Source organism: Centruroides vittatus, unplaced genomic scaffold, assembly GCF_030686945.1.
Source record: "Centruroides vittatus isolate TY-2023 unplaced genomic scaffold, ASM3068694v2 contig_680, whole genome shotgun sequence".
In the NCBI taxonomy this organism is placed as follows: Eukaryota; Metazoa; Arthropoda; class Arachnida; order Scorpiones; family Buthidae; genus Centruroides; species Centruroides vittatus.
The window spans coordinates 3,709,426-3,736,164 of NW_027122427.1; the positions used below are offsets into that span (position 1 = coordinate 3,709,426).

Here is a 26,739-nt window from a genome sequence, read left to right on the forward strand (position 1 = left end):
AATTTCAGTTAAGTGCAAAATGAGTGAGCCAAAGAAGAGCAAAGTTTATGATTTGTGCAACAAAAGAAATAAATGGTATCGTTTAATTTATGTTAGTGCATTTACCAAAAGGAAATAATCTGGAATGCTAATTACTGTTCAATAAATAAATATAAGTATGTTTTGCAGCTTAATTTTATTATGGTAGCTTATTAAGCTATTACAGAGGAACAGAGATGTGAAGTATTAATAGATTGTTGGTACTTTTAACTCATAAAAGTTGATCAGATCAGAGGTATAGCTACCGTGGAGCAGTTTGCTCCAACTGCTCCAGGTGCATGAATCATGAGGGTGCCAAGTTATAAATGGCAAAATAAAAACTTGTAAACTCGTAAAATAAAAAAATTTGTAAAAAAACTTTTGGATTTAATAATAAATCAATTAACTATTAGATTTGAATCTATCTGACAATTATATACACTTTTTAAGTGCTTATCACTCACATATCTTGTTGCGTCATCTGATAAAAATAACCTGGAAAGATCAGAATTTTTACAGTCGGCATATCCCTTTGACATTTCACCTAGTTTTGGACCTCAATTACTTTGATTTAAAATGTGTTTTTATAGTGAGGTAAAAGAAACTACTTCTATAAGCCAAATTGCCGAACACTGCAGTCTCAAGGAGGTTCTCCAACATTATTGCAGCATTCCTCATTTTTTTAACTTTATGGGCGACGACAGAGACAACAGAACGAAGTTTTTCAGTACTAAAATTAATCTAAACTTATTTAAGAAGCAGCATGTCACAACACCATCTTAGCTCCGGCTACTATATCAATTGAAAAAACAATAGTTTGTCATCTTGATTTGGAGAAAGTGATTGACCGATTTGCAAATGAAGAAGTGGGAAATCAACAATCTTGAAGTTTTTTATGTATTATGTATTTGTTATGAAACTAAACTTGCATACATTTTATCAATACAGTTTATATACTATGTAGTAAATATTATTAGGTACTCTGTACTTAAAGAATTATATTTTGTTTTATTATTATACTTAGGGAATTACCCCTGTCCTGGAGAAGACTTAGCAGCCGGAATGGGATTCCTATCCCAACAAATTAATGATATATTTTCTAATAAAAAATAAAATCTGCGTTTTTTATTAACTAGATGAGGTACCTGGCTAAACTCAGTAAAATGATGTATACTCTGCTGAATATATATGTACGAAGTTTCATAGAAATCGGTTCAGCCATTTTCACATTATACTCGTACACAGACACGACTTCAATTATTGTGTACTAGCATATAAGTCCGGTGTTGCTCAGGCAAAATGTAATCATAGTGAAGATTAAGATTATTACATTATAGCTAATCTTACCTGTTTTCACAGAATGCAAGAATTACGTCCCCTGTTTCTAGACTAATTAGATTAATTTTGAGGTGGGTCTAAAAATATGTTTGATTTCCCGCAAAAATGCAAAAAACTGCATTTGTGCCTATAAATCTTGCACATTGCTTTCTCTTAATACTTCCATTGTTAACGAATACACTTTTTTCATCCCCCAGTGTTTACAGCTCTTGTTTGCTTCAGGATTCTTTTCTTTAAATTTTTGTGATGCTTCTCTTATTTTCTTTTTTTGTCCAACACTCTAAATCTTGCACATTGCTTTCTTTTGTTTTCCATTGTTAACAATCTCTCCCCCATGATGGGAATTTTGAAAAATTCCTTCTTAGTATACAATCTTGTGACGTACCTTAACTGTGTACTAAATTTCAACTTTCAACTCCTAACCGTTTCGGCTCTGCACTTATTATTATCATTATTACGTTGGGGTTAGTGGGTTATACTCAGTTGACACCGGTGGCTGTGTACTATGCCGGACCAGACTCAAGGCATAGCAACCAAAACAAAACTAAAATTAAATAATTGTGTCAGTGTCAGTATTCAGGAATTTCCTAACAATGTGGCATGTATTCAATATATAGTGGCCTTTTGAAGTGTGATGTATGTATTTCTATTCAATTGTAATGTTCCCAGGCTTTTGTGTAATGTGTGTGGTATCACCTGTAGAGGAGAGAACAACAGGTACAATAAGCACTTTATCCATCCTCCACAGATGCCTTATTTCCTGGGCGAGTTCTATGTACTTGCTAATGTTTTCAGTGCATGTATTTTGTGTATTGTGAGTGTTTGGAATGGATTTGTCTTTATGTATGTGATTTTATTGTGTTTGTCAATGAATATGATGTCTGGTCTGTTGTGGTAAATTGTTTTATCTGTGATTATGGCTCTGTCGTAGTACATTTTGTGTGTGTTGTTTTCCAATACTGTCTGTGGAATGTATTTCTAATATGGTTCGTGGATGTCTACTAATTTGTGTTTCCTTGCAAGCTCTTGGTGTATTATATTTGCTACTTGATTATGTCTGTGTAAATAATCTGTCTGTGCCAAGAGCTTGCAACCAGAAGTGATGTGTTGTATAGTTTCTGGCATGATGTGACATTTTCTGCATGTGTCATTTGTGAGTGTTGTATCTCTGAGTGTGTGTTTTCTGTAGTTTTTAGTTATTATTGACCTGATCTTGTATGGCAATCATGAATCTTTCCGTCTCCCCAAAGAGGCATCCCTGAGCTAACCAGCTGTTTGATGCAGTTTTGTCAACAAAATCATGGGCCAGATCGTAAGGATGCCTGCCATGGAGTGCCTTTCGAGCCCACGATTGCTTAATGGTGTCTATGCTTTTTATATGTTGTGTTGTGTCCATATGATGTGAGTGTAAGTTTAATGGTGTGTTATTTGAGTCTGCTAGAGTTACTGCCTTATGTAACTGTGATGTTTCTTGTTTTCTGTGGAAAAACTCTTGCAGTGACTGTATTTGTTTGTAGTGAAGGTTAACTATGTCAATCAGGCCATGTCTGCCATCTTTACGTGGAAGGTTAATCTTTCTGTGGTGGATTTAGGGTGATGTTGTTTGTACTTAGTGAGTGTTGTTCTTGTTTTCCTTTGGAGTTGCTCAAGATCTGTGTGAGTCCAATGTATAACTCCAAAAGAATATGTGATTACTGGGATGACATACATGTTCATTGCTTTAACTGTGTGTTTTGCATTTAACTCTGTTCTGAGAATAGCATTTAACCTACTTTGGTATTCTTTAATTAATCTTTGCTCTATTTGTGCATGTTCTGTTAGTTTGGCCTGTTGGAATCCTAAATACTTGTAGAACTCGCCCTCTTCCATAAATTCAACGACATCTCCATTTCTAAGTGCAAAATCTTCTTTTTTCAGGATTCCTTTTTCTATGTGAAGTGTTTTGCATTTGTCTAGGCCAAACGCCACTTGTATGTCCTTGGTGTATGAATGTGTGATTTGTAGGAATTGATGAAGTTGTTTTTGTGTGGATGCATAAAGTTTTATGTTATCCATGTACATGAAGTGTGACAGTGTAAACTGTGTCATTTTTTCATGTCCTTATTGTAACCATATTGCATGTTGTTTAACATGTTGGATAATGGGTTCAGGACTAAGCTGAACCCATTATGGGCTAAGAGCTACTAAGAGCAAGAGAAGAGATGTGGAAGTGGCACATAAACAAGAATAGAGTGACATACCAGCCAGATGATGAAATGGTGCAATATATTAGGATCGGCCTACTACCCAATATGGATACCTCACTCCTAGAACAGCTGATTAAAGTATGGCCACAACCTAAACAGATCTATAACATGCATTCAGCAAAAGTGTTGGACATTGCAATATTAAATGCCCAGGAGAGGCTCTACCTGAATTACACGATATATACAGGGTGTGTGAAAAGTTCTGTCAATTTTATTTTTGTGTTTTTTTTTGGCATTTGTCATTGCATTTTTTGTTATTTTTAATGATTTTATTGGATTGTATGTGCAGTTTTGATCAAGAAAGTGCTCTGATCATTTTTGTGTCGTTTGTGCTAAATTGTGCTAACGTTATGTCTCGTGAAAATGAACATATCATTGTTGTCGAGTTGCACAAGTTGGGAATAAAGACAGCCGACATTGTTTGCGCGACTGGTTTCCAACAGAGGACTGTCTACAGGATTGTGAAACGTTTCAAGGAGACTGGAAGGACTGTGGACCATCCTTGGAGCGGTCGTCCAACCACCGCGACCACTCCGGAGAACATCAACAAGGTGCGATGCCGGATTTGTCACAATCCAGAGGTGTCCAGGTGCAAAACGGCCAAGGAGCAAGTCTGTAATATTGTCAAGAGAAAGTTGGGATTTCACAGCTACAAGATCGCCTGCGTCCACTTCTTAAATGAAGCGACAAAGGCGAAGAGGCTCGAGAAAGCTAGCCGAATATGTCGGCTGGTCGGCACTGGTCGCTTGAACACTGTGCTCTTCATCGACGAGAAGATTTTCACCCTCGAGCCGCTTCAAAACCACCAAAACCATCGACAGCTGCTCAAGAAGGGTCAACAGAAGACTGCTGCTGCAAAAACCATTGGTTGCAATTATTTTCCGGCCTCAATCATGGTGTGGGCTGTCATCTGTGCCACTGAGAAGACGCTGCTGGTCTTCATCAAGCGGAATGTCAAAATCAATGCTGCCATCTACCAGCAATGGGTCCTACATGACATATTGGAGCCGTGGGCATCGCAGCACTTCGGCCCAGAAGGATTCACACTTCAGCAAGGCTGGGCACCAGCGCATTTGGCCTGATCAACTAGTACCATCTGTGAAGAGCTGTTTCTGGGCTTTTGTGACAAAGACGTTTGGCCGCCTAACTTGCCGGATCTTAATCTGCTGGACTACTTGGTGTGGTCGATCCTGAAGCAAAAAATCTCTGGAACACAATGCACCACCATGGACCAGCTGAAAGCAGTGTTGACACATGCCTGGGCAAAATTTCAGTGGAAGAATGCACGATCATCGTTGGAACTTTTCGCAAGCGACTACGTAAGTGCATTGAAGCCAAAGGAGGCAATTTTGAGCATTTGTTGTAAATTTTTTTCTTATTGTTATTGTTATTCTTTAAATAAAACTTATTGTTTGTTTAGTTTTGTAAATTTATTTATTTGTACAGTATTTTTATTCTGTTGAAGTATTTCAAAAAATTGACAGAACTTTTCACGCACTCTGTACAGACGGGTCAAAACAAAATGAGAACATAAGGGCTGCAATTGTAGTTATGAAAAATAAATTGATGAAACCAATATTTACAATGGGCTATATAGACTTGAAAACTTCACCGCAGTGTCACAGGCAGAACTTTATGCTATATCTAAAGCAGTGGACTATTTCACAAACAGAAATGTCCAACAATGTCTCCAGAGTTCATTGACATCCCTTATACCCAAATCAAGAAATTAGTCAAAGTGACAGCAGACTATGACAGAAAGAGTGGGAAAATGGTAACACTGGGAGAACAACATTTTCCTTCATACCAAGCATTGAGACCAGACTCGTGTTAAAACATTTCTGCATCACCGGTCTATCTTAATACCTTTTACACCACTCAACTTTTGACTAATCACAGGAATTTCGAGGCATACCTTCATCATTTTGGGTATAGAGATGCCCCGTTTTGTGCCTGTGATAACACCTCCATCCAAGATGCTGAACATTATGTATTTAATTGCAACAAATTCACCAACCAAAGGGAAGCCTTGATAAGGATTGTGCTTCCACAAGGCCTAAAATAGAATGGAATAAAATATGATGGATGCCATGTGAAATGGATAAAATAATCACTAATAAAGAAATATTTAATAGCTTGATAAACTTTCCTGGACATGACAAAGGCACTGGATAATGACTCATGGTGACACAATAACTGTTATGATCAATTGTGGAGCTGAACATGTGTCTACAATAGTAGTTACTCTGTCTTACAAGGTGTGGTAGATGTATGTAAATTTCTATGCCTAACTGTCAGCAATTGCCAACTCTGTATAATATTCATACCCAATTCCCTGTACCCACAGGTTGAAGTGGGTATATGCTCTCTCTTGTTTTGCAACTTGGCAAGTGTAATGTAAATACTGTATATAACTGTTTCTACTCTTACACTTTGTTATTTGGAATTGGTATTCTCTGTTAAATAGCCAAACATGTTACCCTGTACCCACAAGTCTAAAGGGGCAAAAGTCTATTTTCTGTCCAGAAGCTTGGCAATTGGCTGAGTTGTAAATACTGTATATAACTGTTTGTACTTGTAAACTTTGTTATTCAGATCAATATACTCTGTCAAATAACCACACTGGCAAATTGGTACCTGTGATTTTGGTGAACATATGTCTATTTTCTGTCCAGAAGCTTGGTCTGGACAAAAGTCTGTATTCTATATAGCTGTACATAGTTGTTTTCCATACCCAGAGACAGTGGTGTGGGTGAGTTTTATGTCTCTTAGAAGTTGTTTAAGTTTGTATAACTTCCTTATTGATGATCAACATTTATATACACTGTTTGTTTCCTGTTTATTTGTACCCACAAGAGGTAGTGGGCTCTGTACACAAATTTTGTATTTATGTTACCACTCTGTACTCAATCTTTTGTTACATTTTGTTGGTTTTGATAAATAAAATGATGCTGATGCCCATGAGCCTTCCTCCTTCATCCCCTTTCTTATCTTTCTTTATACTTCACCTTTGCCTCTTCTCTAAATATTACTTTTCTCTTCAATTCACACCCAGGCAATACCTCTGAGTAGTCCCGGATCTTCATCCCCTTGGTGCTAGAAGAGTATTAACTAGAAATGTACTAGAGATAGACGTTAGGTGCCATCTCTTAACTAAATAATTATAATTTTAATTATTAAATAATTTAGAATTGTCCGGAAGAAAAGAACTGACTCACAATTGAATCCACAACCTTCGCTTGCCATGTGGTGTGCTTGGCAGTTGCACCACCCAGACTCTGAGCAAGCCATCACTTCCAGATGTATTTAAATTTAGATATAACCTTTCACAGTTGTGGAGTTGTAGGCATGTATAACCTCAGGTCATGGTGGGCATAGAAGTCCCCAGCTGGCATTGTGATTAATGGGACCATAAGAGGGACCATTGTAACTTGTTTATTGACAAAATTTAATATATATTATTTGCACAAATTTTATTTTTTACTTGACTTTTTCAGTTAAATACCATAAATAAATATCTCTTGCTTTTAATGGCATTACAAAAACTATTTTGTTCTCTATTCTCAAAAACTATTACTTTGGGAATTGAAAAATAATAATATGTTGTTTAGTTTTCTAAACTTACTGGATTAATCAATATTATAACCTAATAATTTGTGAGATTTAAAAACTATTCTGTATTGAAATAAATTGAAAGAAATGCAATCATACAAATAAACCATTAAACTTCAAATTAGATTTTTTTCTGACTGCTTCAGTTCTGGGATAAAGTCAGAATGAAAGACTGACTATTGCCATACAGTTTCAAATAAGTCATAAAAACAGTCAAATCTTAACATTTATTTCAGTGCAAATTCTAAGAATATTTGTAGAAAATATCTGTTTCTAGAAAAGTAAGTATGAATATGTTTTCTTAGAATTAAAATTAAATGGAAGATTTTTAGCAAGGCAAATTTATATGTTATATAATAATGTTAAATTTGTTAAATTAAAACAAATTATGTAAAAAGAGAATTAAATTTATTTTCCAGACTGTGTTGTGTTAAATCAAAGACACGTAAAAAAAAGTTTGTGTAAAAACAGAATTGGGTGCATTTTTGTGTATCAATTACAGCTAAAAGAAACTGTGCTTTGAGTTTAGCATTTGTAAAAAGAATCAACAGAAAATTCTTGGCAAACTAGATATTTTGCGAAATTTTCTGTTATATGTAATTAAATTTAATAACTCGTAGTTTAATTGAAATGTATGATTGTATTGCTGAAATAATCAATTCAGAATATGTAGTGAAGATTATTTGCTATGAAAAATTGTTTTGTCAAAGTGAATTTTATTTTGTTATTTTGTAAACATACAGTACTGTAAACATTAAAATACAAAATGTTTTTCTAATGTTTAGTTTTAAATTGATTATTTTCTAATATCCATTATTATATAATTATAATAATTAATTGAAAATATCTATTTAACATAAATATTAGTTATATTTTTTTATTCATTTATGTTGTTATTTTTATTTTTAATAAAAATTAATATATTTCAGAGCCTAAAACCATCATCTCAACTTCTTTCACAATTAAGTAAAGTATTGAAGTTAAATCGTATTCAAGAAGTTGTATTTGGTATTGCGTTGTTATATTCATCTAATTCAGAATTGAGACTTCACGCAGTACAATTTGTTAAGCAAAAGCTTCCAGATCTTTTAAGAGCATATATTGATTCAGGTAAGTCCTAAAATTAATGTCAAAAAACCAGTTAAGAACTATATGAACTACCATATAATACTAGATCAACTATATGAACTTTATTTTTTATCAAAATTAATAGTTGTTAATAGTGTAATACACAAGAATTGTGTATAACACATCTTCACTTTGATGGACTGATAGCAGGAAAGATATTTGTTAAATCTGTGTGTGTGTTTATTATTTTTTTTAAAAACAACTCTAATGTTAGAACTGGACACTATAAATACATATTACATATGGATCTCAATGTCAGTCCAGAAATGAAAGTAATGGAAGTTCAAACATTTTTGGTCAACTTCACAGACCTCCATCAGGAATAGCTCAGATCCAAGCTGGAATGTTCAAATTCTATAATTGAATGTTCAAAGCTGCAAAATATGAGTTGTAAATGTGCACTTGTTGAATCGTAAATTTAGAATGAAATGTTAAGAAAGAGCATAAGTATGACATCAATCACAGGAAAACCATCACCTCTCTTTTCATCTGTGCATCAGATGAAGCCTTTGTTACAACAGCGATTATGTTGAGAAGGATCATCTCGGAAAAAAATCTAAAGGATCTGTAAGCCCTTGAAATTTTTAAGGCAAATACAACAGGTATGTGCATCAACAACAAGGAGAAAAGATTGATCTCATGAGTGTGGCAAGCATTCCACAATCTTTCTCTTTAAATGTTGGTCATCCGTAATTTCTGATTTTTAAACTCTAGTTTGATGAATGTGCATTTAATTTGCAATGGTTCTCTGGACATTTTGTTTTAAATTTACTGTTTGATGAATGGATGTTTACAACTTAAATTTTGCATCTGTTCTTTGAACATTGTTGCAAAATTCAAGCATTCCAGCTTGGATCTTATCTATTTCTGACAAACGTCTGTGGAGTTGATCAAAAATGTTTGAACTTCTATTACTTTCATTGCTGGGCTGATGTTGAAGTTCGTATATGGTTTCGTATTACAGTAGAGAGTCAAAAATCGGAATCAATTGGGGACTGGGGTGGTTCAGATTAGTCATTTGTTCCGATTACGAATTATGTACGAAAAAATATATTAACCTGTCCGATGTTCAAATTTTTCTCCGTTGCGTGTCTCTTCGTGTTGAATTTTCGTCGATTTTAAGCCTAACGAAAATTTTTATAATAATAATCGAGGCTATCGTATCGTTAAAAATTATTTCTGCATTTTGTACAAACAAAATAAATATATTGAAGAATATAAAAACATGAAAATTATACTTTAGAAGTAAATTTAGTATCAAAAACGTTTGATTCAGCACGACACAGTCCGACTGAAAATCGTGCCAATTACTGGCAATTCTGATTAACGACTCTCTACTGTACTTGCAAAAGAATGTTAAGGAAAATAAGTTTTAAATTCCAAAAAAAAAAAAAAAAAAAAAAAGCTTTATAACATTGTGTGAAATATGAACTGGCTAAACTGATTTTTTTTTTCTTCCATTAAGCCTAAAGACGGTAAATTAACCAAAAAAAAATATTTTATTCCTATATTTTAATTAAAGCAGTATGTATATAGGTATAAATTTTAATAGTTATTCTTTAATAATATATTTTTTAGAAACCTTTGTTTCTATATTAAAATTTAGAAACCTTTTGTTTCTAACTAACGCTTCTCCCACACCGGCTTGTATAAACAAAATTAAATATACCTTCTATAACCGATAACTGGCGTGAAATATTTTCAAAATGGCAACATTTTCGTTGCTCGTCTTGGGCTCTTCCTCAGACCAATTTTTTTGCTGGAACCGGATTCGATAATCAAATAGTTTAAATAAATGGAACGTCTTCCGCTTCTCTGAGAAGTGGAACACGTTCCATTTATTTAAACTATTGAATGCCGCAGATGACATTCAAGCCCATCTAGACCAGGCTACCATCATATGACTATCTAAGCATGACAATCAAATAAGGACACTGGAAGCTCTCAAAATATTCAAATCTGACAAGAGCAGCTATTGCATTAATTTCAAAGAGGAAGGACAAGTATCTTATGCCTGGCAATCCTTATACCAAAGGGAACAGTTTAATTGAAAAAATTATTTTGAAGAGATTTAATTGATTTAAATTATTTAAAAAATTTTTTAAGAGAATTAGTTAAAATTCTTGTTTATACATTTTTAAAATAATTCCTAAAATGTTCCATTTCTGCATTCCAATTCAAAGAATGTTGAGGAAGATCGCCTGTGAAGATTGAAAACATTAGAATTTGCAGTAGATTATCTTGTAATTGGTTTTATGGTTCAATTTGTTGCTATTTTTTAAAAGAAATTTTTTTAAATATCTAATGTTTTTAATATTAATCAGTATCCTGTTATTGTTAGTTATAGGCCAGTCAATTACTAGAAAGCTATTATATCTCTCTGTTTATTTTATTATATTACTAGTGGGTGGGCCCGGCGTTGCTCGAGCAAAATTAATGATAGTGAAGAATAAGATTATAGTCAACCTTACCTGTTTTCATGGAATGCAAGAATTGGGTTCCCCTGTTTCCATACTAATTAGAGAATTTTTAGATGGGTCTAAAAATATGTTCGATTTCCTGCAAAAACGAAAAAAACTGCATCTGCGTCTTGCACGTCGCTTTCTCTTAACAATTCCATTGTTACGTAACACTTCCATTGTTGATGGAAGTGTTAAAACTTAATCCTGTCCCTCTCCCCCGTGGGGAGGAATTTCAAAAAATCCCTTCTTAGTGTGCATTCTCGTGATGTGCCCTAACTGTATACCAAATTTCAACTTTCAACTCCTAACTGTTTGGGCTCTGCGCTGATTATTATTATTATTATTATTATTATTATTATTATTATTATTATTATTATTATTATTAACTTGTCTTGATTATATATATAGATATGCACCTCAAAATTGTATTTAAAATATAATTTTGATTAACAAATCAAAATTAACTAAAATCTGTAGCAAATTATTTAAATTACCTAAAAACTAATTTTCAAAAAAGTATATACTGAAACAATTTCAAATTAAAAACTTTCAGTAACATTTGTATAATAATTGTAAGTGCATAGTGGAACATTATGACATTAATCTAAATTGATTTTTATACTTTGTTTTTATTTGAAGATAATTTTTCATCTATAAATTACTTTTTGCATGCAGCCTTGAGTCGTTATATTTAATATTGCAATTAGTTGAATATTCAGCACATTATATTATGATGACAATTTCTAAAATTAAGTGTATTACTATTTTTTGTCTAAAAGTTGTAAGCTAATGAGCTAATTTCATATCCAGCATGAATGTGTATAAATTTATATATTTTTATTTTAAGCTTCTCTCTTTTTATACAAGATATAAAAATTTCATAAAGTACATTTTTAAAATTATATATAAGTGGTTCCTTGTTTATTATTAGATTAAAAACATTAATAATCTGCTGACTTATTAACATGACTTACTGAATTTTGAACATTGGAACCTATTCAATAATAACTTCTTTAAAAATTTTTAATAGAATATTTACTAGAATTATATGCTTCAAATGATTTATTATAATTATGAATCCTTATATATATATATTTTTATATTTATGTAAACTAGCAGTTTTATTTTATTTGCAAATATTTCTTGATTTTAACAATTTTTAGTAATTTATAATTTTTATTTAGATTATAAAAATTTGCAATTTTAAAAAAATTATTAAATATATTCATAATTACAAAACTTTAAATGATTAATTATTATTATATAATTTATTACTTTCATAGAATAATTTTATTTTATTTTCAAAGATTCTGGACCAGTTCAAGAAGGCGGACTCAACGATTGTCCTCCTGAAGTGCTTCATTTTTTGCTTACTCATTTGCTTCAAGGTCCCAAAGATCAATTTGGTATTGGCATAGAACAAAAAGAAGCATTTTTAAATACATTAAGAAAAGGTATGTAATAGGTTTTTCAAGACTTATTATAGTAGTTATATCACTTTTAAATAACAATTAGTATATAAAAATAATCCAAATTTTATTTAGATTATAAAAATTTTCAATTTAAAAAAAAATTGAGAGAAAAAATAAAGATGCAATTATTGAATTGCATAACAATAGAGAAAAATACTGTCATCTGAAGTTACCAAATATTTCATTAAGCAATGAAATATTTTTTTTACTTAGCTTTATCTTTCAGCATTGAATACAGGTTTTAAATATAATACAGGTACTCCTCACTTTACGACCTATCTGCTTAATGACCACTCGCACTCAATTCGCTTTTTCAACCACTGATAAGGCTGAAAAAGCGAAATGCATATGGTGATGAAAAGTTCAAATAAAGTAAGAAGTGATTATTAACTTCAATTTTTTCCATTTCTGTTTCTTGAGTTTCTTCGAAGTCTGGCAAAAAATAGTAATTTTAACTTGTTAGTTTAAAAGAGAATTTTAAGTATATTTTAGACTTTATATTATTTTTAAAAATAAAACATTTTAATTATAATTTTCTATTAAATCATTATAAGCATTGCAGAATTTATTTCTGAAGATTTTCTTAGATTTATTTGGAATAAATGATTTTGTTATTAAAATTGAGGAGGCATTTTTTTATCAGGGAGAAATTGCAAAAAGCACAGACAGAAGTTAGATTATATGCTGTTTCAGAATTAAAGTTCATTGAAAAATTAAGAAACATGGTTCTCATTTTGGACACATCCAACTCCTTCTAAGAAATTATATCAATAAGTTAAAATTGATAGTATTCAAGCATTTCATCTAAAGTCTATTAAAATTCAGAATAGAAATTTGCTTGTTGAAGATAGTTTAAAGTAGTGGTTCTTAACCAGTGCTCTTTGGAACACTAGTGTTCTGCAAAAATAAGAAAGTGGCATACTAGCTGAAATTATGATTATACAAACTTTTATGTAACATTCTTCTTTAACTGCACTTAATTAATATTCAAGCATCAACACACAAACCTTTATAATGCAGCCTTTTAATTCAATTATCTAATGTTTTCAGCCATTTTGAAAGGCCTTTGTCAGGAACATTACAATCAAATGATTCTGATTTTTAAATAAAGATTTGTTCTGGAACATTTCAAATTATATGTCTGATGTGCAGGCTGGTATATAAATAAATACAATCTATAATGGTACTTGTACCAAGATACACAAAAAATATACACACATATAAAATACATGAATGAATAACTAGCTAAAATAAAATAAGTACACTCAAACCTATTTTTGTGCGGTCTATTTTTGTGCGATTTCTTTTGTGTGATTTTTTTGTGTGCGGTATATGAATTTCAATCAAATTGGTATACTGCACAAAAATAATTGCACAAAACACATTGCACGTATAAAAAATCGCACAAAAAAGACTGCACAAAAACAGGTTTGAGTGTAACTAAATATGTATAAAAAATACAAAAAAATGTGTAACACAATTGCTCAAATAGAGAAGAACACCAAAGTGCCTGCTTCTTTAATTGCTTGTCCCTTTATTTTATAATATAATATTCAAATTACGCTAGCTCTCCAAGCTGCTGAGATTTTACTGGACACTCTAAAATTTATTGCTAATTCTTCTTGGTATGTCTTATATATCTGCCATGCTTCCACATATTTCAAGTGCCTCTTGTCCTGGATATTTTGTATTATTTTAGCTCTTTGCCAATCCACGGTGACTTCTGTCGGGTCTGCTATAACATATGTTGCTAGTGCAGTGACTGGTTGCTCATTCCACATTCCTTTTGTGCTCTTTTAGTCTTTCTTTTAAAGATCTCCCTGTGGCTTTGATATAGTATATCTCTTTTTGTCGCCTTTCTTTTTGTACTTGTATTCTATATACCCCTGGAATCAAGCTCTGGTCTATGTCTTCCTTGTCTGTGCGTAGTATTTGGCGACAAAAAGAGCTATACTACATAGGAGTCCAGTAAAATCTCAGCAGCTTGGAGAGCTAGTGTAATTTGAATATTATATTATAAAATAAAGGGACAAGCAATTAAAGAAGCAGGCACTTTGGTGTTCTTCTCTATTTGAGCAATTGTGTTACACATTTTTTGTATTTTTTATACATATTTAGTTACTTATTTTATTTTAGCTAGTTATTCATTCATGTATTTTATATGTATGTATATTTTTTGTGTATCTTGGTACAAGTACCAATATAGATTATATTTATTTATATACAAACCTGTGCATCAGACATATAATTTGAAATGTTCCAGAACAAATCTTTATTTAAAAATCAGAATCATTTGATTGTAATGTTCCTGACGAAGGCCTTTCAAAATGGCTGAAAACATTAGATAATTGAATTAAAAGGCTGCATTATAAAGGTTTATGTGTTGATGCTTGAGTACTTTTATGTAAATTTACAGTTTACAATGCAGACAAGGTGCACTTAATTAATATTCAAGCATCGACACAAGTACATCATAGTGCAGCTTGCATTTTGCAGTGAACTACCTGTATTACTTTGCAAAGACAAGAAACGCAGATGATATATCTAAGTAATGCTCTTTGCATAGATAGTCCTAGTTTCAAAAACATTATGGTAATGTTAAAAATCTACACTAGACAAAGTTGTAAATATGCTAAATTATATCAAGTCAAGGTCATTAAAAACATGCTTTTTTAAAAAATTTGAATAAATATGAAAGCTATATCTATGAATCTGTGCTTTTTCACGTGGAAGTAATATGGTTCTTCAGCAATAAAGTGAAATGTCCATTTTTAAAAATTAAGAATGAATTATTGGCTTTTTTCCAAAATGAAAGTACTGTACAAATGCTTTTATAAGATGTCTTTATAAAATAATATTGGATGTGCTAAAATGACATATGTATCTGATATTTTTAATTACTTGAATTGCATTAATACAAATATCCAAAGAAAAAATGAAAATATTTTGACACACATTGACAATAAACATTTCAGAAAAAGTATCTCTCGGGAAAAATTGCATATCAGAAAAAATATAATACTGTTTTTTCCTTCACTTCATAATAAAAATGTCAAGGGAATATTTCTAAAACAGAACATATAACACTATTGGAAGAAAAGATTGCAAGTTACTTTCCTTCCTTAAATGTAGAACATTATGACCAGATATGAAAGCCATTTGGCATGGTTTATACATAGAGTGGGAATTTTTGATACAAGAAGAATAATTAGTTATCTTGTCAAAGGCTGGTACATTAAATATGAAATTCTTTGAAATAACTTGATGAATTTTCGGTTTTTCCAATCCAAATAACCAGCTCTCTGCATAAGGGCACTAAAACTTTTGTTACAGTTCTCAACATAATATTTGTGAGAGCTCAGATTTTACATTCATTAATATAAAAACTCAAAAACAAGACTTACTAATATAAAGACTGACTAACTTAGGCAATAGAGTGAGGGTAGCTATATTGCATATTAGATCTGATATTGATAAAATCTGCAAAAAAATGACAAGCTGATGTATTGCATTATAATTGATTTAAAGAAGTTCCATTTTTATAAAAGAGTTATTTTCGTTAGTTTTTACAAATGCAATTTTTTAAATTAATGTCTTTTTACTTTTTATGTATTCTGTAATCTGTATTTTTTAATAAAAGGCAATTCATGCATTTTTTGTTATTTTATAACCTTAGTGATTTTGTTGTTCTGCAAGTTTTCTTATAGTCAAAAGTGTTTCATGACTTCAAATAGGTTAAAACCCACTGGTTTAAAGCTACATGGTACATTGATTAATATGCTCCAGTTTGGACATATTGTTGTAGACATGAATAAGAAAAGACACATCACAAAGGTGTTTTGAAGATAATATTAAAAGATTTATTTTATTACAGTAAACTATATAAAATTACAGAATACAGTAGAGCGTTGTTTATCCGAATCAATTGGGGACTGGGGTTGTTCGGATAACCGATTATGTACAAAAAAATATATTAACCTATCTGATGTTGAAATTTTTCTCCGTTGCGTGTCGCTTCGTGTTGAATTTTTGTTGATTTTAAGCCTAACAAAAATTTTTATAATAATAATAATCGAGGCTATTGTATTGTTAAAAATTATTTCTTTATTTTGTACGAACAAAATAAATATATTGAAAAATATAAAAACAAAAAAAAATTATACTTTAGAAGTTAATCTAGTATCAAAAATGTTCGATTCAGCACGACACAGTCTGACTGGAAAGCTTTTGGTTAACCGACGTTTCGGTTAACCAGCTTTCGGATAAACGACGCTCTACTGTAATTATAATTGATTGAACATATAAACTATTGCTAAAATAATATGAATTTTGAGAATGAATTGTTTAAAGTAAAAGTTTGGGTATATATATTTTTTATCTGTTTTTTACTTTAAGTCATTATTATTTTTTGTGTTTAATTTGGAGTGTTTATTATTGTTGTGGTTATATTTAATCATATAATTTTGAATTTTTTAAATAGATTTTCCTCGTGACAGAGTACCTGTTGTTTTGGCTCCTGTACTCTATCAATACAAACTCGATACAATAATGGATACATTAGGTTCAGATTCTTCTTCTATGTCTAAAACAGTAAGTTTTTAATTTTTTATAACTATGCTGTTTATGAATTTTTTCCTGTTATACAAAACAATTATTTTCTTCCTGCTAATAGTTTGCATTATATTTTGAGAAAGATTAATGTAGATGTTTAATTCAACTATTTTAATTAAAGCATTTTAAGATTTGGTATTGGAAATTAAATATTTAAATAAGTTTTTTTTATTGCAAATTGTATTTTGATTATGAATATATAATCCAAAATAAAAATTTTTGTGAAATGGTGATAAGTGTTGGCATTTGGTGAGATAACTATATTTAGTAATATTTTATCAGAATGTGCTATTGCTTAACAATAATTTCCTTTAACATTGTTTAAAAAATTAATATTATTTTAATAGATTATTATATCCTATTTTAACTATTAATAAATACAATTATTTTATTTTTCAGGTTGAAGGTTCAATATCAGAACTTATTAGAGAAATAGGTTATGGCTTCACAGCAAGGTAATGTTGTATTATTACATTTTTTATTCATCTTTTCAACAAATTTCTACAATGTAATATATATTACAAGATAGTATTTAAATCATATTTACATATGAAATCTAATGAAACACTACTAATTGTGAAAAACATCAAGAATATGGCTGAAACTTAAAATTGTGTGTAGTGCCATCTGCTATGAGATTTAAAAAAAATATTATTTGGAATATATTTTTATCTAATATTTATTATCAAAGAATCAAATAGTTTTGATTTTCAGATGTTTCATAAATCATAAATTATTTTTCTCATAAATTATTTTCATTATCATACAACTTTTTTCCAAGTAAAAAAAATCTTGTTGTAGTGATAAATAATTTATGAATAAATAAAATTAAGTTATAGAATTATTTGTTATTTAATTTCAATGATTTCTATAATAGAAAAAATAAATTTTCTCAAATTCTTAAAGAATTTAATAATGTAATGTTTTCAAAAACAACACTTTTACCTTTTGACATAAAAAATGCATTAACTTTCAATCTTTCCATATGGACTTTTGATGGAACATTGAATTTTATTTTCTATTATTAGGTTTTACATTTAAATATATATATTATTATAAAGTGAATTTATTGAGTTTCTTAAGAAATATTCAGTTAACTGATAGTAAAAAATATCTAATTTGTATAAAGAAAAATTTCGTATAACAACAAACATATTTTTTGATCAGATATTTTCATATAGAGTAGACCCCCCCCTATAACACGGTAGATATGTTCCGTGATATATGAATTCCCTGTTGTATGAGTCTCTTAGATTTTACAAATACATGAGTTGTTCACAGCCTGGAACTTGTGCAGTTTAGGGGGTATGGCTATTTGAAAGGTTTTCTTCCATAAAATTAATCGATTCTAGACTAATTTGACTTGAACATTTCGAAAACATGTATAATTTTTTGGGAATAATCCATATAAACTATGCTATAAACAAAAAATTGTAGGATTACTTACTGAGTGTGCACCGTTTGAAGTCGCCGTTGCTTAAGCTTGTTTTCGTCGCGGAGTGGATCATCGAATGGCAGATGCATTTCCTCATAAGTTATTCTTTCTGCGAAAAATTTGCTGAACATTGGAGACATCATTAATAGAAATATAATTTTTATGGCCGTTGAATAATGAATGTTTTTTAGTAGATCTGCTGCTTGTTTAAACTCAACGGTTTGTGCAATGTCCACTATTGGTCCAGATTCGACCAATTCTGTCGAGACATGAGTTGGCCATGACAATCTGTCTCTTTCTTTTACCGTGTTATACAAGCCTCTTTTAGCGTGTTATATGAACAAGATTGCAATTTTTCCACCGTGTTATACGAATCCATCTTATATGAACCCATGTTATAGGGGGATCTACTGTAGTATATGAAGAAGCCTGTAGTAAGCTTTTATTTGAAGTAATAATTGCTATTTGAAGTAATAATAGTTTTAGAATGTAAGGAAATTATGAAGTAAATTATGAAATAGTAATGAAAGAAAATGTAAATCTAAATTAGTCATTTCCATTAAAAAATATCATCATTAATTTTTAAATAAAGTTAGTTTATATTTGGTATACACTATTAAACAAAGTTTATCTATCTAACTGTATTTTTGTTCGCAATTGTCAATTTCATTTTGTTATAAAATCAATCTTGGATATGTAAAACCAACTGTTTTGTCATCTTTTTAATCAAATTGTTTAATTGAAATTCTATTAAATACAAAAATTTATATGATAGTTATATCATATAAATTTTTATTTAACTATTATGTCTGATCAATAATTCTTGATAAAATTTAATATTTATCATAAATATATGATATATTAAACAAAGGTCGCTCAGAAATAATAAGATGTTCACAGAATTATTTCTCTTATAACAGAACATTAAACACTATTGGAAGAAAAGATAGCAAATTATTTTCCTTCTATAAATGTAGAAAATTGACTGGATATGAAATCAATTTGGCACAATTGATGCATCAAGTCATGAATTCTTATAATGAGAAGAACAATTGAGTATCTGTCAATGGATGGTATATTAGTTTTTATAATAATATTTGTGTGAACTCAGATCTCATACTCACTGATTTTTTTTTAAAAACTCACAAAGAAAGACTTACTAATATAGGCAACAAAATGAGGGTAGCTATATCACACATTCAGGCATTGGAGTCACTCACTTTTCTGAAATATCCTCACTTTTCAAGTCATTTGCTCACTTTTTTCACTTTCTTGGTCATTTCCACATGCTTAATTAAGAAGATATGGGACCAATCAAAAATATTTTTAAAGCCAAACGATCTGCCGAATTATTGGACTAGAATTTTCTGGAGGAAAATACTTGGGCCCCAAGCAAGTTTCAAACCTCAACTGCCACTCAGTGTTGTTAAGTTATATAAAACAAAAATCCTTCGTGAACTTAAAAAAATTCCTTTTGTTACAAATTCAGTGAAGTTATATACTCATGCCCTATTGTCATTATTAGCCAAAATCAAGTTCTTCAGAGTTGCATTTTCTTCTACAGATCATTAAAAATGAGTATTCTAAGCACCCCCTATGTTTTTGGCTGTTTTCTAAGAAATTCCTGAAGATCCCTTTGCAGGTGAAATGCGTTACACCGAGGGATTAATCTCTCAAGCTGACAACATTGCTGCCACTTCTAAATTTAAATTAATATACAGTGAAAGTTCATTAACATTGCATCGGTTATGCCAGCAATCCCAGCTCATCTTTGGGGGAGGAGTATCGTGCACTGGGTATTCATTTGTATTTATATGTAACTAGGTAGCCAGTTAATTAAAACTAAAAATAATAATTAAATTTAAAATTAAATTTAAAATTTTAGAACTTTGTTCTTTATTTCAAAACAAAAACTGAAACCAAAGCTAAAATAAAATAATTAATTAATGCAAATTAACACGTTGACTGCCATCTACGAGATGACTCGTAGTTACCGTTTCTGCCTAGGACGCCACCTACGAGTTATATCGTAGTTTGTTTCCTTGCCATATTTGTGCAGCTACAATGTAATTCGTAGTATATCAGTGTAAATATGAATAGATAGCTTCAGGGGCAAGAACAAAAAATCAAGTTTGGCTTACATGAACAGAACATTTATTAATAAACGAACAGAAAATATTATAAAATGTTTATTCAAAATCAAAAGCAAAACGATATTTTTATTGTTTGTGATAATTTTTAAAACAATCTTCTACGCAAAGGGCTGGTGGCTTCTCAAGACAGATTGGACAGAAATAACGCGTTTCTTGGCGTTTTTTAGCTTTGGTACAAATTCGACATGGCTTTGTCAGATGTTTTTTCTGAGTAGATGGGATACTCTGTAAATAGTGAAGCTTCTGCAATTTAATTTTTTTTGAAACTGGTTGAATCTCTTTTCCAATCAACGCTTTGACGAATGCTTCTTTAAACTTTATAAGTTTTATTTTAGAAGAAGTTGCTTTTTGAAAGAGTTTGTGCGCATTATGTATATATATTTCTATAATATGTAATGAAACCTTTTTGGGCCATCTAATAGTCTTTATTAGAGCTGTGTAGTACGATAGCATTTGATCTGATCGTCAATGCCAGACATTCCATGATTATAATCTCGAATTATATTCGGTTTCATCGAACATTTTCCATTGCGATTGAACACCTCTACCATTTCAACAACGTGCATGTTTGAAATGGTAAGGACTTCTCGTTTGTCTTTCCATTTACATACAGTAACAGGACCATTTCGCTGCCAAATAAACTCTCCCATCCTCACCAAAAATTTTGTCAGATTCTGAATCACTTAGATTAGTGTAGTAATCAAGTTGTTTTTTAGTCAGTGGTCTTTTCTTATCCATTTTGGGATATTTATAATTTGATTATAAAAATAAATAAAAAATAACACTCTCATAAAAGACGTAAATGTGATGTGCTTGCCTCTATATCCGATTTATTACTAATGAATTTAGACGCACATCTCCGATTGGCTGTAGCGAAGTGACAGGACGAATCGTGTCTGTGCACGAATTAACTCGTAGTTTGGCTTTAGCGAAGAGCTTTCTGTTACATAAGCCAACTACGAGATAATTCGTAATACCTTTATTTTAAGAAAAACACATTCTATATGCTATTTGATTATTACTATATACTCTGATTAGAGTTTTTAATAATATAATATAATTAAATTAAGTTGGCGTTTTACAACAGAATCCTAAAAAGTCACGTGGCAGTCAACGTGTTAAAATTGAAATCAAATCAATAGAAACATAATATTTGTGAAGGTGAGGATAAAGTATTTGTTGTTGATCTTGATTAGTTATATTTCAAGCAGGCAGTCAGAGTTGAGTTTCTATTTACAACACTTCTTTGTAAAGGATTGGTTTCGGTTTCAGCAGTAATGGAACATTTTGCTTTCAATTAATATGTAAAATATATAAAATATAGATTAGATATAGATAAAAATATTCAAAGCACAAAGAAAGATTCTAGTTAAGAGTGTTTTTGTTTCAAATTAACCAAGGGTAGGAATAATCTGGAAAAATTGAAATGGCATGTTTAAACAATCATAAAAGACTGATTTGTATAGTTTTTACATGGGAAGATATATAAAATTGTGTCCAGAGAATCGGAAAAATCAGAAAAAATTCCATTGTTTGATAAAATGGCATATTCGTTAAATTAATGTTGTAACAATATTGCTTCTTATTCATCTGCAGGAAAAAAGTTCCTCATTGTTTATGAAATCATTAATAAAATATTACTTTACTTATACTGTTTGAAATATGTTTATTTCAGATATATTAATATATTTTTAAATCAATATTTACATATCATGAAATATTAAACAAATAAACAGTTTCTGATCAGGTGCATAAAAGTTTCGTTTTCTGCTGCTTATTGTTCGATTTTGTTCATAATAAGGGTTGTTAATTTATTTCAAATTACTATAATAGTCACATTACAAAAATGAAAAATTTATATACAAACAAGAAAAACAACAAAGTTGTATTTGGGACAAGACTGTCTCAGAGACTCACTACTAAGTGGTCACTTTGACGCTCAAGGTGGGTCTTGTTCTCATTTTCCAATCTTCTTTGGTATTGCTGGTTTTGAACACAATTGTTCAAACTTCGCTGCTTCTGAGGTCATCCATGATGCATTTTTGGTGAAATTAACCTATCCAATTTCGAAATTTTTCTCTGTTGTGTGTTGTCCTGGGTTGAATTTTTGTTGATGTCCAACGAAAATTTCCTGTTTTTGAAAAAAAAATAATCCTGGCCATTGTATCATCTGAAATTATTTTTTTTTATTTTGCACAAACAAAATATATATATATATATATATATTATATATATATATATAAATGTAAAAAGAAGAGAAATTATATTTCAGAAATTAGTTTTAATATAAAATTATAACGACTAGTGCCATTTACTTTCAAAAATGTTCCGATGCTGAAATGAGATATCTCTGGTTAACCAGTCAAGGTCAGCACATATCATCCAGTGATATGTCAGGAATAACACGGGACAGGTAAATGGGTTTTTTCAAAGATTCATTTGTCAAAATTCGATTTAGCAACATTTGCTTTTCAAACTTCCCAATGAGCAATGCATGTGCAAATCTACTACTGCCTGTTTGTAGAGTGTTTCCATTTTGTATTTTATTTTGATTTGGTTCTTGGTCCCCTGACTACCTACAAGTCTGGTTTTTTTTATGCACTCATGATTTGGGCCTTAATACTCTGTGCCAAATTGCAACTTCCGACATGTACTCCTTCATACCTCTAAGCTGGTTACCCAGCCGGCAATACAATTTTATAAACAAGACATAGTCTTGTTAATAAAATTTTGAAATATGTTAAACTATTAAATTATAAATATATTTTGTGTAGATCTAAATAATATACAGTAGAGCGTTGAAAATTGGAGTCAGTTGGGGACTGGGGTTGTTCCAATTAGTCATTTGTTCCGATTTCCGACTTTGTACGAAAAAATATATTAACCTGTCCGATGTTCAAATTTTTCTTCGTTGTGTGTCGCTTTGTGTTGAATTTTCGTCGATTTTAAGCCTAACGAAAATTTTTATAATAAGAATCGAGGCTATCGTATCGTTAAAAATTATTTCTGCATTTTGTACAAACAAAATAAATATATCGAAGAATATAAAAACATGAAAATTATACTTTAGAAGTAAATCTAGTATCAAAAATGTTCGATTCAGCACGACACAGTCCGACTGAAAATCGTTCCGATTTCCGGCCATTTCGATTACCGACGTTCCGATTAACGACGCTCTACTGTATATTTAATAATAACTTTTGACAAATTATATATTTAAATGATCAAAATTAAATATTTTAAATGGTTACTTAGAAAATTATTTTTAGCATATTTTACCATTTTTATGTATTATTTTATTTTATCGGTAATTTTTATTGTTTTTTGTTTGAAGTTACTTAGATTAAATTTCTACATTTCAATACCTTTATTACATAAAGAATTCAGTGTTCTGTAGTTTTATACTACTGAGCAGTAGTTTCTAAGATGTAGGCAAATTAATGGTTATACTTAGTTCTTAGTAATTAAGTATAACCATTAATTTGCCTACATCTGGAGTTGCAAATGTTACTAATGTCCCATGAAGTTACTAACAGTTGTTATTTGTAGAGTATAATACAAATAATGTTTAACTTTTAATAGATTTTTTCCCCTTAAAAAATTATTAAAGAAAAAAAATAGATTTTTAAAAGAAATTTTTAATATTTTATTAAGTTGTTTTAATTTTAAGCTTTCAAATAAATTAATAAACATGTTGGTTATAAATTTTCTACTGAAAGATTAATTTATACATGTATTTATTAACATTAAAGAAGTTTTTTGATGATGATGATTGATTTAATCAGTCAGTCAATATCATCAAACAACTTCAGTGCTTATTTAATCAATCAGTACCAATTTTAATTATCTTCCAACTCCAGTTTTGTGTTTTCAATTATATTTTTATTATAGCATTGAAGAATGTAGGAGTACACTAATGCATTTGGGATTTAGAGAATTGTCACCTGCTGGAATTGCTCATATTCTTTCTGTAATGGCTCGTACTCATTCTGGAATAACTGATTCTGCACCAATACAGGTATACTTTCATTTGAGTTATATTTATGAATGGCATTAAAAAGTGAGATTACTTTTGTATAAAATAAAGTACAGCAAACAATCAAAGAAGAATCATAATATAAATTTCATAGATATTTTTAATATATAGTTTTCTAAAATGGAAGCTTATTTTTAGAAGAAATTCATTAAATTACTTTTAAAATAAAATAATAAGTAATTTAAAATATTTAATAAACTTTTAATGTATTTTAAATTTTGATTCAATTTATATAGCCTTGTACTGTTTAAATAAATATGCTTAATCATTTGTAAGTTGAGTCACATTCTGTAGTATATATTGTTTGAAGTTACAATCTCATCTTAACTTTATTAATATTGAATGAAATCTGATTATTTACACAGGCTCTGCATTGACTTATGTTTAATTTTTAAATAATTAAATCAGTATTAATCATCAGAAATGATTATTTTAGTTGAAGTTAAAGAAATTGCATAAAGCATCAAAACCCCAACTGTATTTGTTTTGTGCATTTAATGTTTATATTATATTACCAAATATATAGGTTAAGAATTGTTAATTCTAATCCAAATATGCTCATATGTAAAAAGTGAGTGATATATAATTACTAAGAATTTTATTAAATTAATTAAGATTATAAATATATTTAATATTTGGTTAAATGGAGCATATTTGTATGGAACATGTATATTAGTGTGATATTAAACTTTGTCTTAAAGTGACAGAAGCTATTGTTTGCTATCAAACTCTGACAACAGCTTAAGTATTCCACATCTCTAGGATTGGTCTCATATTTTCAAAATTTTTTTAACCAAAATTCACAAATATAAGTATTACATTTAATTGAACTAGTAAGGAAGAAGCAGCTTTTTAACACTTTGGAAAGATTCAATATGACATGAAAGAGTACTGATTGGTACTCTTTCATGTCATAACAAATATTTCTATATTTAATGATAATATAAAAGTTAGATAATAAATAAACTGGAAATCTGCAAAATAGATAAAATAAAATAGTCTTTTAATTAAAATGTAATTACTGATAGAAGAAATAGTTTAATAAACTGTTCAACCATATTAAAACAAATAGTGATACTCATAGGAAAGATGTGGTATAAATGAAACAAAGAAAAATGCACACCAGAATTTAACACTTTTTAATCAGAGCACAAGTGGGATTTCAATTTTGTTACATTCGAGATTAGAATATTTTGTTTTCATAAATATTATTATTATTGTATCAAATATCTTATTGTGTAAATTGATGAGGAAGAGACAATAAAGCAGCTTGTTGAATTGAATTCTTGTATATTGAATATTCATAAGTCATACTTTGTGTAATAAGCATGTATTTATTTATTTTTTTGTTATATCCTCTTTAATCTGTTTAGGATACTATCAAAGTTTAGTTTAAAAATTTTTGGAATTATTAAATACAAATATTTGATCAGCGGGGGAGTCGTGGACGGTGCTGGTGACTTTTCATGCGAGGCTAGAAGTGACGTTTTATCGTAGTATTGTGGAAAGTAATTGAATATGGCGTATCAGAAAGTTCACGAATACACAAATATTTTAGGAATAAGTTTAATAAGGTGCTTATTGCAAATTGCGGGGATAGAGTCTAACCCTGGGCCTTTGGCTAGATCTCCTCAGGAGATTGATCGTGCAGATATGCAAAGTAAGAGGCGTGGAAGACCCCGGAAAGGTAGTGCGAAAGAATTAGAGAGAGGAGATGAGTTATTGAATCTGATGCAGGGTGAACAAGAACAAATTGTAGAAATCCCTTCTATAACTAAAAGTGGGATAGTGAGAGATTCAAACATTCAAGATTACTTTGCAGTGGCAGCGGAAGAGGACGAATGTGAAACGGAAGAGACCCAATATACTTTAAAAGGAATATACGAGTTAATTCAGGAAAAGTTTATGCAGTTAAATTCAGATTTAAGTACGATAAAAGTAGAAGTAACCTCACTAAAGGAAGAGAATAGAGAATCTGAAAGAGGAATTGGATAAAGCCTTCCAGAGAGTGACCGACCTCGACCAGATAGTTAAGTCTGGTAAACAACTGCAAGGTAAGCTGGAGTTTCAAATTGATTCTTTGAGAAACGAGAAAGTAAAGAATAATATTATAGTCCTGAACTTCCCGTTTAAGACAAACGATCTCACGGATGAAATTAATTATTATATTAAGAACGAACTAGAATTACCTGACTGTTTGCCTGATAGTTTGGTCAGAGTGTCAGGCG

At 30.2% G+C, this 26,739-nt stretch overlaps 1 protein-coding gene across 3 annotated transcripts in view; it reads left to right on the plus strand.

Moving 5' to 3' along the window:
• The window catches only part of Not1 (CCR4-NOT transcription complex subunit 1), a 124,722-nt gene that overhangs the window by 26,405 nt on the left and 71,578 nt on the right, over positions 1 to 26,739 (plus strand). For all 3 annotated transcript variants that reach the window (XM_067276294.1, XM_067276295.1, XM_067276296.1), the window contains exons 4-8: positions 8,144 to 8,324; positions 12,112 to 12,258; positions 16,757 to 16,866; positions 17,287 to 17,342; positions 24,367 to 24,493. In XM_067276294.1, coding sequence (XP_067132395.1) covers positions 8,144 to 8,324; positions 12,112 to 12,258; positions 16,757 to 16,866; positions 17,287 to 17,342; positions 24,367 to 24,493 — 621 coding nt within the window. The remainder of the gene's footprint in view (positions 1 to 8,143; positions 8,325 to 12,111; positions 12,259 to 16,756; positions 16,867 to 17,286; positions 17,343 to 24,366; positions 24,494 to 26,739) is intronic.